This window comes from Colius striatus, chromosome 8 (genome assembly GCF_028858725.1).
Source record: "Colius striatus isolate bColStr4 chromosome 8, bColStr4.1.hap1, whole genome shotgun sequence".
NCBI classification, from domain to species: Eukaryota; Metazoa; Chordata; class Aves; order Coliiformes; family Coliidae; genus Colius; species Colius striatus.
The window spans coordinates 28,678,075-28,694,691 of NC_084766.1; the positions used below are offsets into that span (position 1 = coordinate 28,678,075).

Here is a 16,617-nt window from a genome sequence, read left to right on the forward strand (position 1 = left end):
TTTATTATTTTCCTATCTTAGCTCTGAAGTGTTTCAATAAACTAATTTGTTGTCACAGTTAACGATAGTTACTTTTCTCCTCTGTAACTGTCTCTCAAGACTGCTTTGTCATTTTTCAGTCCCTATGATATTTATTCACATAATCTATTTCCACAATCCAATGGATTCTCATCAGATTTCCAGTATGAATATGAATTTAAAAGCTCTTTAAGCTTTTCTAAAGGGGAAGGAGCTGGTGAAAGGTTGGCAACTATGGCAGTTCAGTGAAACAAGCAAGAACTGTAGATTTTGAACTGGAAGGCTAATTTTACAAGATGACCTCAACAGGTGAGCAGATCATTCCAGGTAACTTCAAAGCACTTTGGTTCTCTGCATTAAATGTCAATGTGAATTTGTCTGTTGACTTACTCAGAATATATAGATTACAGGAGCTGAGTTACATTCCAGGTCAGCAAGATCATGTTTTCCACTGGAAACATTCCAGATGATGATAAACATCATCAAATAACTTCAGGCTCATCATTAATGTTGATGAAAGCATGCCTGAAACTTCAGGGACATATAGTTTCACCTACCTTATTGAAACGCCATGTGAGTTCTTTGAAATCAGCATAGTATCTGTGCAACAAATGCTGCATGGATTTAGAACTTCTGCAAGACATCTTCTCTTTCAACTGCAGAGCTGGCCTGGCTGCAGTGGGCTGCCCCTCACTACGCAGCTGCAGGTCAGAATAGCAGTGGATTCCCCTCTCCTCTTGTTCACTCAGGGCCCACGATTCCCTCAAGAAGGTTGTCTCAATGTAATGGCTCTGCGCCACTGTCTGGCATGCAGAACATTCCTGGTTTGTCTCTGGAGATCCGTAATGCAAGTGCTGACATGTAACACCACAGCTGTGCAATTTGTCAGCGGACAAGGGGGAAGGAAGGAGCTCTCTGCGGGTCCGTGGGGAGGCACTGCGGCTCCAGCCCATGCCGACGAGCTTCACACTTTCCCCAGCCACAGCACCTGGGCAGGTCCCACCAGCAGACGGGCCTCGGGCAGGTGGCCTGGGAAAAGCTCACTCTTGCAGAAAATCTTTCACAAGTGAGAGGTCCCAGGAATAGATCCATTTGCCACAGACCAGATGAGTGTGTGTGTCAGTCATTCCAGTCCAGAGCAGCCTTGCTGACAGGGATAGGCGTCTCATCTCTGGCTGCTTTCAGTGCATTTCTCTTTTCCTGTTGCCCATCACATGCTGGTCTCTAAGGATACCAAAGCAGAACTCCATCGGTCATCAGATGTTTCCAATATCTGGATCTAATTTTCATCAGAAAAATAATACTAAAAAAACCTGGTTTTGTGCTGGAGACAGCATGCCAAGCACAAAACCTCCACAACTTGGACTACTTCAGGAAATGCAAGATTTCCTCGATAGCTATCCACTCTGCTTTCTTGTTTTAAAACTCAGATGCTTTAAATGCTCAGCTTAGTCCATTCTGGTCTTCAGCATCATTAGCAGTGCACAAGGACTACCAAAGATAAAATGTGTCTCTAAGTGAAGAGAAGTTTGGCTTGGTACTAAAATGACTTGCAGTGAAATTCATGCAGGACTTCTCCAGGGGAATTAATATTTTACTTGGCTAATAAAGCCTCAGTCTACTAGACAAAACAATCTTCATGGCCAAATACTAGTTACAGGTGTTTAAGACATGCCCTCTTTGGTACTGTACTCCTTAGGCATACTTTCAGAAACTGGTTGTCTTCATTTAAAATTTTGAAAGGCCCTACTTTGCCTTCTGAATTGTGTTCAGTTTATCCTTGAGTGTTGGTAGCATTCATCCCTATCTAATGGTACTTAGCAGTTTCATAAAAACTCTACAGGGAAAGAAACCATTAAGCTTTAGATTTGCCTCCAGCTATGCATATATCTGTAGAACTTGCATGAGCATAAAGCATAATTAGTATTTAAAGGCTTGAAAAATGAAGCTTTTTAAAGTCTGGACATTCTTTCTAATCTCATATGCTTAAAAATTAAAAAGGACTGAAGTAAAAGCTGTACTAAATGTATTCATTATGGTAATATTCATTATGGTAATAATTATTATCCACAGCTTTGGAGATGAGAGGAAAAAGTCTCCAATATGAGCACACATGCGTTAGAAAGGGGTGGGCTAAACAAATAAATAGGCAATTATTGTAAGCTTGCTTGGTGCTTCTGGGGTGATGAAGGATGAGAACCAGAAGTGAGGATGACTAGAAACAGACCTGTTATGCCATGATATGAACTGATGGAATGGTGAAGGCATGGAAAGATAAGTTGGGTTATTAACGTGCATGTTTTGGTTATCTCAAGAGCCGAAGGTAACATCAAGGATTTTTTAAAGAGCACAGTTGTTCCTCAGAGTAATTTAACATAGATTTTTTTTTACTGTGCCCATTATGCTTGCTTTGATTCCTTTTAGCTTTTCTTTGAGCAGTTGGCTAATGGAGTTAAAATGGTAAACATTTGCCATTTCTGAAGCTAGAAAGGAGCGTGACACAAGCCATTAATGACATAAGCCAGTATTTTGGGATCAAACAGCATGTGTAAACATCCTAGGTATGATCAGTTGCACATTCCAGCCTTTTCTAAATTTACAATATGTGAATTGAGGATTATACTGTCACCAGCTTGAGGTGCTGAGAGGGTGTACAGCTTTTCACAGTAAATGTAAAAGCACAATTATTATTCCACATTATTCTGCACCAGCACTAAAGTTCTTCAGTATTTGCCTTTCATTAGCTGGCTGTCCCCAGTGTATTTGAAAGGCTCAGCTACCCATGGTTGAGTGTCTGCTAGCTTGTCTCCAAAGGTTATCCTTTTGTATCTTGAACAGCTCAAGTCTTTAAGGCACGTGATCATCACTGGTGTGATCAGTCCAGCTCCTGAGTTTTGTCATTCTCCTTCTGCAGATGTGGAACAAGGCTGTCTTTCTCAGTGTGTCACTCATGACCTCCATTTTCTCATTGATCATGGGGTGATTATTCTGCTTCCATCCTAATATGTTTAGTCAAAGTCTTTAGGTGATGCTGTTCCCCTATAAAAACATCAGTTCTATAGCCAAATACTTTTAAAGCACTACATCTGCCCTGTATTTTCCTTTCAAAACCACAGGAAAGTGTCTGTTTCTAATGTCAGACAATCATTTCCATTTGCTTATAAAGCAACCTGTGGCCCTGAGCTGAATTTTATCTGGTCCTTTGGATATACACCCCGAGTATTTCTGAACATCACTATTCCAGTGACATACAGAGCCCGTGCAGATGCAGGAAAAAGAAAGCAAGAGTGACTGTAAAAGAACCCGTGAATTGTGGCTACCTATTTCCACTCAAATCCAGTGAAAAGAAAAACACCAAAAAAAGAAAAAGTGTTACTGATTGAAACATTTTTCAGGAGAAGCTGATAGCAAAACCTCATAGAAGCAAACAGAGACTCACCCAGAAGGCAGATTTCATATACCCAGACACTGGAAATTTCTGCTTCAATCTTCAGCTGCTGTATCCAAACAATGATCAGAGAGAGCAACAAGCAAACATGCACAGCAAGCTCCAGGAACAGTGTTCAATGATAGCTGGGGAAAGCTACTGTGTTAATAATCATAATCCACCAAGCCCAAAGTGGATTTTGTAGCCTTTTTTTTCCTGGAGTTTGTAAGTATTTTTCTTTGTTAGATTTAAAAGTTGAATAAGAAAGTGTTTTCCTGCCTCTGTCCACAGTGTGTTAGGGGAGTATGATGTTGCCAGTCTTCTTAGATGAAGTCTTTTATTTCTGCAACTGGATCCTTATGTAGCCTCAATTCTATTTAGGAGCTGACATCTTATTTGTCATGAAATCATTTTTGTATTTTAATGACTATTTTATGGCTGCTTGCAGAGCCATCACAACACTGTCTAGATGACAGTCTACATGACACTTGATAAATCTGAATTAAAATTCCCATCCACTGTAGTAACAGTATAAAACCCAGACTTTATTCACCTTTATTTGCATATCTCATACTCAGTTACCCTTCAGCCCTGCTACACATGCAGTGGCACCTTAACCAGCTCTGCACTTTGCAGCGTAACCAAGCAGGACGTTGACACTAGGGCACAATATGTACGAACAGGCCAGCCTCGGCCTAGGAGTACTTGTGTTATCTTGGTTTTCCATCTTTCAGTTTTTCCAACCCCCTGTTTCCCCTGATAATGAAGGGTTGATTATATATTAATTTCACAGAGGATTACCTTGGGGGTATTGAATTCGCAAGGGATTAGATTTCAGGTCACAGAGAAACAGACAGGTTCAGGCACGAACCAAAGAAAGGTCTTAGACTAAGAGGTGTATTGACTTGATATAATCTTTTATTCTTAGCTATGTTTCCTTGCTACTCTGCAGCTCTATGGTTAATTGAGCTCTTAAAGCAATGAAGTTATAGCTATTTTTGTTATTTGACGCTGAGCTATTTGGGGACACGCTATCCTGTGTGTACCTGACTCCATCACTTTTCTGCTTTATGATCCCTTTCTTTTTTTTTCCCTGGGTTTTGTGTGTGCCTTTGTTAATCTACCCTCCTAAAAATTAAATAGCCTGGCTATGAGTTCGTGTATACCAGAGAGCTGCTTCTGATTTAGACTTGTGCAAATTAGAACAGCAGTTAGATAGGGGTTTCAGTTTTAGCATGCAGACTCCTACAACTGGAAAAATAAAAAGGGCATTGCAAAAGGTGGGAGTCGTTACTCATCATATTTGGGGATGCAGTAAGCACATCCATCTCAGCTGAAGATGGGGTTTTCATTAATACCCACGGCTTAGATGCTTTGAAAAAAATCAACACCTTTAATCTAAAATCCTAGACATTTCAAGACTCGGGCATCAGCAATAGGAGAGTCAGCATTTTGCCAGATTCATTGCTAAACTTGCCATTAGATGACAGCTACACTAACACAGAATGGGGCTTTAGCCAAGGGGAAAAACCTACAGGCGGGATATCTCTGTGTGTGTAAATAACCAGATTCCCTATTAGGAGAGCAGGAACTTGTACTGCAGTTTGCACTTGCTCAGTTCTGCTGCAAAATCCAGACCCTAAAACAATATTTGGCCCAGCTATTGCTCTTCCCTTCTTATGGCAGTGCTCCAGAAATACTGAAAGGCTTGAAGAGAAAAATGTTGATTTCTGGAATGAGAGAGTCCATGAACCTTCATCAGCCCTGTTCACAAGGAGTTAAACACTCACCCACGTATTTCCATGCAAGACAACTAGTGATGCAGCTCGGCATCCCTGTGAGCCCTCTTGTTAGTGTATTCTGACAAGGCAGGGATAGGCATGGGTGGGTAGGACAGTGCTCCTGCCAGATCATACCAAGCCAAACTCCGTGGTATGATGGCAAAAGAGGAAAAAAAAAAGGCAAAAGAGAAAGAAAATCTTGGCAAAAGGAGATGTGAGGATGGGGGCTGTGGCTTTGAAGACAGCAAATAGAGTAAAACTTTGCAGAGTTTAAGCCCCCATGCTGAGTCTGAGTGCCAAGCTGTAGGCTGTGTGTCTTAAATGCAGAAATAGTAGTGCCTGCTAAAACACACTTGATCCATTTTTATAAGTGATGTAATGTAACTGTCTGTGTGAAGTAACACGTTCTTGTGACTATCCACTTTCTAATCCAGGGCCGTGCGTTAGTGTCATAGCTGTGCTCCTGCTGCCTTCAGAGCCATGAGTCACCATCTTTCACTTCCTCAAACAATTACAGGCAGTAAAAAGCCGCTGTCTCTTGGTCTCCCGAGGGCTTCCTCTGCTGCTGTAACAAGGAGGAAATTGACGTCTGTGGATGATCAGTGGACACCTGAGGCTCATTTTAAACCTTAGGGAAAGATAGCACTGTGTGCTATGCTTTTTGCTTCTGGGCATTGCCTCACCTGTCTACCAGATCTCCCCTTTCCTGAACTGGGATATATGGCCACACAGCACTGACTACTCCTTGGCCCTCACTGAACCAGAAAACAAAGGATATTGCAATTTTTTCTTCCTCGGAGGAAAGCTCTGTTGTTTGTATTTCTCAGAACAGAGGGTGTGTAAGCCTATGTGTCTAAACCAGTACCTATTACCGTTCATTTTCAGAAGGTACATTTGGTGTTACATTGCTACTATGTCACTGTGCAACTGAAACACAGCTTGATTCCCCGCTGCCCTGCACCTGGTTACTGCTCTCCATCTCCAAAGCGCAAAGGACGTGATCAAGGCAAATAACGTACAATTTTCCAGTCTCTGGTGATAGCATTTTGTACCCATTTACAAGGCTATGTACTTGTAAATGACTATGCCAGGTGCAGTGGGGAGGAGAACCTGAGCCCCTCCAAAATTAATCTTTTTCCCCTGAATCGGGATTAACTTTTCAAAGAAGCCAGGATGTTTCTGCTTTCCTCCGTGCGTGTGTGAGTGTGTGTGGGTGCTGGCGGGGGTGCAGGGGGGTGAGTGGTTTCTGACTCAGCCCTCTCTAACAAACAAGAGCCCCCTACAAAGGAAGCAAGAAGACTTCGAAGGAACGTTTTCAGTGTCACTGAGTTGGTATGAGCAGCACAATTTCTGATCTGTCACTCATCTGAAAGGTACTCCCAAAACACCTGCAGGTAAAACTTCTTTGTCACACTGTACCATTGAGCGACAATACCAGTTGTGAGTGCTGTGTTGTTAGAGCAGTGAGCAAAGCCTTGCTGGACAGGTCTTGATCCCACTATTGTGTGTATTTGGGAGAGCTCAAGACTGACCATCCTTTATCATAAACTGTTGCTTTGGTTAGGCCCAGACTGGCGATTTGCTTTAGGGATGACTCTGTTACTAGAGAAGGTTTGTATTTGTTGGCTTGGGCAAACTCTCGTCTCCCGTTTTGTTTCAGCTGCTGGAGCCTATGTCTGACAGATGAGTAACACCATTTCCACAGAGGTGAACTGGCGAGGGATTAAAACAGTTATGGACACTTTCTTCCCCCGGCCCTTGGGAAGGGGAAAGATTCGATGTTTGCAGACCGCTGCAGGAGCCTGAGCAGGCCGGTGCCGCTCGCTCTTTCCCGTACTGCCGTTTCCCTCCCGAAGCACGGCCCCGAGGCGAACCCCCGGTATGGTCAGGTGCCCCCCGCCGCCCTGCCCGGCCGGCCCACGGGGCACAGCCGCCCGGGGGCGGGGGCCCGGGAGTCCCCCCGGGCAGGTGCCGGCGGCAGGAGGCTGCGGGCCCGGCGCCCAGGTGGGGCGGGCGGGGCGGCGGGGGGGGGGGGGGGGCCGGGCCGGGCCGGGGGCGCCGCCCGCCCCTCGAGCCCCGCCAGCGCCGCCGAGGCTCCCGCGCGGCGCCGGCCGCCCCCGGCCGGGATCGCGGCCCTCCTGCAGGGCGGGCTCAGCCGCGGCGGCCGCAGGCACTGCTCGTCCCGCCGCCAGCCCGGCGCGGGTGCCTGCGCGGCCGGTCCTCTGCCCTCTCCCTCCCTCCCTCCTGCCGGGGCGGCGGAGGGCTGCGCGGCCACCCGCGCCTCCCGCCGCAGGGGGCCTCCCCGCATGGTCCCCGCCGCTGCCATGAGCCAGGCCCCGGCCCCCCGCGGCGCTGACCCGCCGGAGAGCGATGCCCGCAGCGGGGCCCCGAGCCGCGGCCCCGGCCGAGGGATGCCGCCGCCGCCGCCCAGCCTGCCTCAGCTCCTCCACAAGTAAGAGCCGCCCCGCGTTCCGCCGGGCTGGGAGGGCGGGCAGGCGGGCAGGCGGGCGGGCAGGCGCGGGTCGCTCTCCCTCCCCGCCGGTGGTGCCCCCCTTCCCTCCCCCGCGCCCAGACTGACAGCCGGGCGGGCGGAGGGTCGGCCCGGCGCCGGCCCTGGCCGAGCGGTTCCCCGGGGGCTGAGCCTCGCCTCCACCGCCCGGCGCGGCTGCCGTCAGGAGGGCGGCGGGGCCGTCCCCGCTGATGCGGGAGCACGTACTCCCCTCAACGACCGCCACCGGTCCCGCTTCCTTGCAGAAATTTTCTGCCCGGGAAGTCTCTCATGTCGGTTTTCCGAGGGCTCGCCCCGGCACCGCGTCTGCTGCCGCCCGGGAGCTCGGTCGGGAAAGTTTTCCGTCCCTTCCGTGGTGACTGCGGCGCGTCCGTGCGTGCCCTGCCCGCAGCTGCTGCCCTGCCCGCGGGCTGAGGCGCTTCCTGGCTGGGCCTGGGGTGCGGGAGCTCGCGTTGTGCCAGAAGCGACCGCATCTCCGCAAAACTGGCACAGAAAAAGTAACCTGTGCAGGCGTGGAAGGTTTATTGGTGAGGGCAACGATACGAATGGCATTTTGCTGTTTCGTTTCCATCCGGAAAGAGAGGGAAGAAGTACTTTTGCTACACAGATAATAGCGGTGCACGCGTTACTTTTCTGCCTAAATGAGAAGCTTGAAGACAAACCGAATGCTCCGTAGTTAGTACGTGACGCATAGGTAATACATAAATTGATCTGTGCTGATTGAAGGTGTTTGGTTTGTTTTTTTTCCAAGCCGTAACATGTTTAAAAAGAGGCAGGGGCTGTTAACAGAGCGATAAATGTACTAACGAACACCCGGTCATGGAGCCGTTTGAATTGCCTTCTATTGCTTTAAGGCTTGCTGCTTGAGTTGCCGAGCAGGACACAGCGCAGCGGCGTAGGTTGGGAAACGCTTTTGACGTTGTGTCCCAGGCCACCAACTGGACTGAGCCTGTGTTCGGCCATCAAGCAGAGCACGACTATGACAAAGCAATGCAGAGCTGCGGCCGCCTCGCTGTGGGGCTTGCACTGCTCCCCTTACGAAACAACAAACCCCCTTACGAAAGGGGTTGCTGGCTTAGGCATCTCCTTTATTAGTTTATCAACAAAACCCAACGGTATAACTAATACAGGGCACGATTTCAACCTTCTCACATGTATTTGCAAAATACATATGTATACATACATAAATATATGTGCATCAACATTACAGCAAACTTAGACCATGACCGTTGTTTAACTTGGGAGTTGTGTTGTCTTTTTTAAATATACGTAAAACCGGACTTTTAAGTTGCTGTGGAGTGTGGCCCATAAATTTCTTGATGCTTGGTTACCTTTTTGCCTGTTTGCTTTTAAATCACGTTCTACAATTTCAGCGTGAAAACATTAATGATTCTTGTTACCCACGTTTTTATTCCTAATTGGAAATACGGACTTGGGAGTTTACATTGAAACTGAAACAGTAATGATTGCTCCCTAAGTCCGCTGAGCAGCTGCAGTGCCACTTACGAGTTATTGTGCAACCAGAAGGTAGTTTACACTTACTCAAAATCAGTCTTAAGTTTTAAACTGGGCCCTCTAAAATGGGCCTTATTTTTTCACGGTTACCAAGACTTTATGCGGATGTACATTGCAAGTCAGAGAGGCGAAGCTGTCGAGAGGGCTTCATGACTGTGTTTCTAAACGCGGCGCATGTTACATCCAAAGGCATCGCAGCTTTGCCTCCTAGCAAATGATAGGTAAGAAAACTTGAAATGGTTTAGCTCTGATCCTATCTTTAATGGAAAGACTTGAGACAGGTGCCATGTTCTGATCGATCTTTGTCATGGCAATGTGACGCAGAAGGGCAAATGTCGAACGTCTCCATCTAAGGTCCTGCAACTTGATCGTGTGATTTTGTAACTGTGTGGTGGGAGCCTCTGTATTTACCTGATAATTAACAAATCTCCGCCCTGCATTTAATTATAAACTCAAGCAAAGTCTGCTGTAATGAGAAAAACTCGGTGGTTTATAATGTGAATTGGATATTCTGGGATTGTTGGGAAAGGTGATGCTAGGGAATATCTTAAAATGCTCTTCTGAATTTGCTTCTTATATGCTAGAACAGGTATTACGACTGGTGAAATAGGATGGAAAGGAAAGCAGTGTTTCTTTGACCAAAAAATAATTGTGATTTTTTTTTTACTCAGAAAGAAAACATTGACGTCTTTTCCAGAATGTTTTTTGTTTTCTTGATTTTTGTTTTTTTTTCCAGGAATTGCTGTCTTTTTGCTTTGCAAACTGCAGTAAACAAGTGTGCAGTTGCAGAAAACTAATCCAGAGCCATGTAGGTCAGAATATTGGGTGGTGCTTAACTGGATCTCCCTATTTCAACCCTTTTATTTTTCATTATACTGTATAAACTTTAAAAGCTCTCTGGATTCCTTCTTTCTTCCCCCAACACTTGTGTTAGAAACTTTTACAGAAGTTAGGTGAAGACTAATATAATCTAAAAAAAGTATTTCTTATGTGGGCAGCTGATAAACTTTCACTGTGAACACTGAGTGCTGAATGAGGATTAAAATGTAATGAAACTGGAGATCTGAAATGGTTTTGGTAGCAGCTATATTGGCTGAACTCATGCGATGCAGGTAGCACGTACCATATTCTTTAAACGCCTCTCCGCTTTAATGTTTATAATGTAATTTTAGTATTAAACTACAACCGAATCCCTCATTTGAAATTCCTTGCTGAGAGTACAATAACATATAAATTAAAATATGCCACCTACGTGTTGTATTTTTCTCCCGAGTGACAACGTCATTTCAGTTGATAATAAAGGTCCAGTCGTAAGATTTACAGCGCAGTTCGCACTTTCTATCTACGCAGGTTGCTGTGATGTTTGACGGGAAAATGCTTGGTATTTTCCAAAAGTAAAAGTCTTACTGCAGTCAAAGCTCTGAAGTTGTAGAGCTGAGAATGAAAAGGTGGGGAGGAAGGGAAACCTGAAGGTGACTTAGAAAAATATAGGCTTGCATACGAAATAATGCAGAAGGCTGAGCAAGAGAAGGACGGTTGTAACGGTGTTGATCCGTGTTTGTAGCCTGTTTCTACTGCAGTTGTGTGGAAGGAGTGGAAATGTAGAGCAGTAGGGTCTGTAGTAGCAGCCAGTGAAACCCCTGTGGGAAACCTCTGAAAAGACCTCAAATACCTGTTCTGCACAGAAAGGTTTTACTGCGCTTTTGGAACTGCTGGTTGGGGTTTTTTTTGCCCTCCTCTTGGTAAGTATTCTCTGGGAAAATTTTTGTTTGTAACTTGGAGGTGTTGCTTATAGTTTGCAATTATATTGCAAAACATAATTTTTAGATGATGGCTCAGTGTGTGACAAATGTTAGCACCTGCTGTTGGATGGACTGGAGTGCTTTAGCAGCACGGGAGAGTGGAGTCTCCTATATATAATTCCAGGTGTGTGATTCATTGTGGTCTGGTGGAGCAATTAGCTGGAAATAACTGGGAGAAGGGACCAAGTGGTGGCTGTGGGCTGTGAAATGTTGCTTTCTTGCTTAAAGCACCAAGAGTAAAGTCCATAATTACAGAAGACCTAATTGCATTGAAATGCAATCTCTTTGTATGTTTTGATGGCTGGTTACATGCTTTTGGTTCTAATGATTTGTCACGGGTAATATCTGCTCAGTGGAGCAGTTTTCAACTCCCTATGTTGATCTAGGAGTAAACGTTTGTTTTACAAATTGAATAAAGACGTTTTAAAACAATGGGGGAAAAACCAAAGTGAATATTTTTTTTTCTAAGGGGTTGTGCTCTGGAGATTTTGAGATCCTCTGGAAGGAAGATGGAATTTCCAACATCTGCGCTCGAGTCGTCATCAGTTTGTGCCAGTTCTGGGGGCAGACAGGAGTAAGCAGGCTGGTGCTGAATGCTTTGAGTCCTTTATTTCCTGTAGCAGCGAGGAGGAAACTTGTTGGGAAAAATAACCTCCAACTTAATTATTTGTTAAACTGAAAGCTGTTATGTTAAGCATATGCTTTTTTATTTGCTTCCTTGTGTGTTTATTTTGTGTAAAGTGTGGGATTTTGTTTTTCTTTTTTCTTCTTTTTTTCCCCAACTCAAGGTCTCTCAGGAGAGATAAAATATGAAATGTACTCCCGTCATATACATTAGTCATGGCAAATAGTTTGGCATAATATGGCAAAGGCTAAACTGATACTTAACAAGGGGACATGAGAAGAAACACTGGTTTCACTGTTTCTCTTACTGTTACTGATCCAGACTTTCCATGTTTATTTGCCTTTTAAAGTACATCTCCAAAATCTGAGTTGCTTCCTGACAGGACCCTGAAAACTTGTAGAATTTGTCCTGTAACAACTATAGTGACCCTGAATGGAGATGAGAACAAACCAGAAAGTGCTGTAACTGTCTTAGCTGGGAAGCTGTGCCAAAACAAGGGCCAAGAGCTGAAAAAGCAGACTGCGTGGTATGGGACTCACCAGAGAATGTGGGAACCAAACCCTAGTGTTTCCTATTAATTGCCTCTGTATGTTAGGAAATAGACAATGAGGAAACCTCAGTTTTCTTGGAATTGTCTTCCTCTTTGCTGTGTAATTATTGAGACTTTTCTTAGACCTCACCTGAGATAAAAATCAGAACTTAAAATGTGTGTACCAAACACATGTGTGTGAGGCAGGGCAGGGACTGGGACACCTGGGGATTGCTTCACTTTTGAGTTTACTTGCTTATGAAAAGAAATATTGGAGATGATAGACACTGTCAAGTCAGGTAATTAAAATCTCTCTTTTAATATTTCCTTTACTTAACAATTCTCATTTAAAATACTTATAAAATTTTCTTTTTTTGATTGAAATCAATGACCCTTCCTGTATCTGAGGTGTGACTGACCCAAAGCTTTCAGATGAATTAATCATATGCATGTTCTCTGTTTTAAACAAAAGTGACTGAAACCCTAGGTTTCTTTATCTCAAAACCTTTTCTATTTGTTTGGATTTTTTTCCATTTTTATTATTTTAAAGTGCATGTTTAAAACCCAACAGCTTATTGCAAGAAAAGTATAATAAAATTGAATTTAAGGCTTGAAAAAAGAGCACAGAGGTACAAATTGGAAAGGGGTTAGAAAAATGCCTTGCATGCAAACATTTCCATATAATCTGTATTGCATTATCAGTTATCAGTTAATTCTTAGTGGCCCAGAAATGTCAAAACATATTTTATTGAAGTGAGAGGTGACAGCAGTGATACTGACTTTAATAAAAAAGTTAAATAACTTGTGCTTTATAAGGAGCAATGTAGTGACTGGGTTTTGGATCACAACAAATGGCAGTGGAGTCCTCTTTACTGAAACTAAGTTGCCTGGATGTTGGGTTTTTTTATTGGAAATTTAATACTACTGTTCCCATCAGTGGGAAGACTGAGAAATGTCTTCTTTTGGTTTTCCTCTTAATTCAGCCCTTGTCCATTCAATGCTCTGTGAGTGGTTACATGTGACCTGCTGAGTTACTGCTATGTGGTGGTGATGATGTGAAAATCTTTGACTCCTTTCGGAGGAAAGGAAAACGAAGATGGGTAAAAACTTCAATACCTCTTAGTTCTGATCCTTTCTGAGAACCGTCAGATAGAAAGAACTAGGTCTTCAAAGATATGTTTATACTTCATAGAGGATTTTAGAAATTTATTTTGGAGAGTAAAAATGGACTGTTTGCATGAAATAATATTTTTTCATCACTTTAAAATAGTCCTTGAAATAGAATTTTTCTAGAGTAAGCTGTCTTGGTTATTTTTTTAATTTAAATGAACTCCTTTGATCTGATTTGCAGCTAGACACTTTATCAGACTGACTTTATTCCCTGAATATACTCCCCCGCCTTTTTCCCCCTCTTCATCCTTTGTAACATTTTATAGTTGATTTAAGGATGTAATCGCTCTGTTAGCCTCTGCCCCTCTGTGTCCAGCTGCTTTCTCTTTGTCACGCTAATGACCCATCACAGTGTAGCTGTCACTTGACACACTGGGTGAAACCAGAAAACCTGCCCTTTTGGGTTATAGAAATGTTTAATATCTGTCCTGTTCTGACAACTCAAGCCTAGCCCGCTTTACAAATGCCTCTTGCCTATTTAGAGAAAATGCCAAATAGAAGCATCGGGTGTTCTGTTGCAGGAAGGCAGCAAAGGCTCATTTTCTTAAAGGATCAGTATTTATGAGTGCACAGACTATTATTTTGTTGCATGATTACTGCATTTTGTGATTGTGTGTATGTAAACTTGTGAAATGTGAGTTTAACAGATGTTAGTTGTACCAGAAGGCATGTATTTATCTCGTGCATCCAAGCAAGATGGATTTATTGGTAGTTTGCTGCATGTCCCTGTTGGGAGATGAGCTGAACAGACAGTGGACAGGACCGGGTGGAGTTATGCTGTGTGTTGCACTAAACGGTGCTGTTCAGGTTTGACTTCTGTCATTTCTGTTCTCTAGAGACACATAGATGTCTCACCAGCTTTTGCAGAATGCTCCAAAAGTGCCATGAGCTTTGCCTGGCTCTGGGAGTGATAGGAATCTGTAGCTATACTGGTTGTGTAGTCAGTCTCCTGCAGGGCCTTAACCCTAAAGTCTCTGTCACATGAAATGTTAGCAATGGTGACCGCTTCAGGAAGGGTGGGAAAATAGACAGGGGCAGGATAAAGAAACGTTTCCCTCCTGTTCCCTTGAGTAATGTCTTCTGCTGGCTAAGAGGTACAGAGAAAATGGGCTGGTCATGAACAAGCTCCCTGGCTGATTTCTGATCACCTGGTCCCTTTCCTGCCTTACTGGCCTCTGAGATATCAGAAATATCTGACATTATCTAGTCTCAGCTTTCCTCAACCATAAATCTTGTGATTTTCTGTACAGTAGGCTGCAGAGTATTCAAATTCAAGCAGTGTAAAATGTCTTGTGTTGGTAGTGTCAAAAGCTACAGTTTTGGGCATCCTGGCTTTTTCCCTGGAGGGGCAAGATGTATGAGTTGATGGTGCCTGTGAGCTAGGGTCACTTCTTTAGAGCCATCCAGGAGTTACTCTTGCATGTTTTACTTACATCTCAGCCTTTAAGAAATAGACTTTACCTACCTCTGTGACAAGTGGCTTGATGTCTGACATTTCCTTTACTGAGACAGCACATACTCTTCTGTGGGCTTTTGCACGTTGTAAAAGTAGGAACAAGTTGACCGCAACCTGTCTCTGCAGTAAGGAATAATATCTCTGTCTGTGCTGATTAACAGATTCTTCTCTTAGAGGAAGAAGTCTTAAGTAATTTTATTAGCTTGATGATACATACAGTTCATTACACTGACCCATTTTTATTGTTTTCTTTTTGGCCTCAGTAATATAGTTGTGAAACACTTACTTGAGAACAAAATACTGTAAAATGTTTTAATGATGTCTTTTTCATCCTACTTTCTGCTCTGCCTGGAGGTTAATTTCTGGTAGAGAAGAGTTTGCTCCAGTCCCTGCAGGGCTGTGCTTAGCTACTTGTGTTTGTGTGGTTTGCAGTCTGGATGGCACTTGAGAGATTGTCAGAGGTTTTCTCTGCATCTGCACATAAAGTTCTTTGTCAGAGACTGAGAGTAGGACTGGGGAAAAGATCACTCTTGTCTCCTGAAACTATAGAGAGAAATATTAGCAAGCCAGGGTGAGGGTTTTTCAGCTCTAGGCTCCTCTTATCTTCCAAACCATTCCTCTGACACATCTTAACATTCACACTCCTGCTACCCATGCACTCTGTGCCCCAGTCATGGCACATTCTTGTAAGGTCACCTACAGCTTTCTGCTGTCTTGCCAACCAAACATTGGGCTCTTTTCTTTAATTGCTGCTTCATTCAAGGTCACTATTTTATCCTGTAGCAACACCTTCTCCTCATGGTACAAGCAGGACTTATCCCTTTGCTGGCATCTTTCTGTTGAGTCTGAGATGGCACAAGAGGTTTGTCTCAGCTTACTCTGATGGCCATTCTGCTTAGAAAAGTGTCATTGATGTGTCTAGAGGTGAACATGTTTGTAAGTCATGTGGAAGAACAGTAGTTGAGTGGGATGGTGTTTACAGAACCCTCTGTTGGCAGCATGGGCAAACAGGGTCGTAAGTAAGTGATATAAACACAAGAATTCAAGTTCTGTGATACTTAAAGTCAGTTCTTGTATTTTCTGTGCTGAAATGGATATTATTTTATGCTATCACCTCTTTTCCATTTCCTGGAGAGGTAAAAAGTACCGACCACTTCAAATCTGACAGTAACATTTGAGTTAATTGTGTGTCAGTGTATCTTTGGTGGATCAGAATTCTAAAAGACAAGGAATGATTACTGTTCAACTTAGATTTTGTAGACTTTCTGTGTTGCAAAGTATTAAAGGATTGAATTTCCTTTAAAAAAAAAAAGAGAGAAATGGAAATTTACAAGGACTGGAAGTGATATAGTCATTTTATTTAGATGGTTAAAGTATATCTCTGCGGAGTGAAGCATGTGTTAGAAAATATATTAGGTGGCTAAGGCAGTTTGCTTGTCAGTTGTAAATACAACTTAAATTCCTCTTTCACTATAGTATATATACTATGAGACTCATCTTGCAAAGCTTTATTCATACACATGAGGATTATTTATGTGTGTGAGACTTCAGAGGATCAAATCCTATCCTCTAAGCCTGCAAGGCTTCATGACTATTTACTGCTTGGTTGTTTTTTTTTTTGTCAGGTAACTAGGAATCTGGCACAGAAATGTTAAGAACAGTAATTGCTGATAGGAGAGATCTAATATAGTAGAAACCAAAGAAAATAGCAGAAAGATACCTTCTGTTCCAGCATTGAAACTTCTCTTCTAAAAGAGCGCGTGGAGCTGTGTGGAGCAGAGTATG

At 43.6% G+C, this 16,617-nt stretch overlaps 1 protein-coding gene across 5 annotated transcripts in view; it reads left to right on the plus strand.

The window, feature by feature from the left end:
• Nucleotides 1–7,532: 7,532 nt before the first annotated feature.
• RBM20 (RNA binding motif protein 20) overlaps nt 7,533–16,617 on the plus strand; it is a 104,857-nt gene continuing 95,772 nt past the window's right edge. For all 5 annotated transcript variants that reach the window (XM_062001768.1, XM_062001769.1, XM_062001764.1 and 2 more), the window contains exon 1: nt 7,533–7,678. In XM_062001768.1, the coding sequence (XP_061857752.1) occupies nt 7,533–7,678 (146 nt within the window). The remainder of the gene's footprint in view (nt 7,679–16,617) is intronic.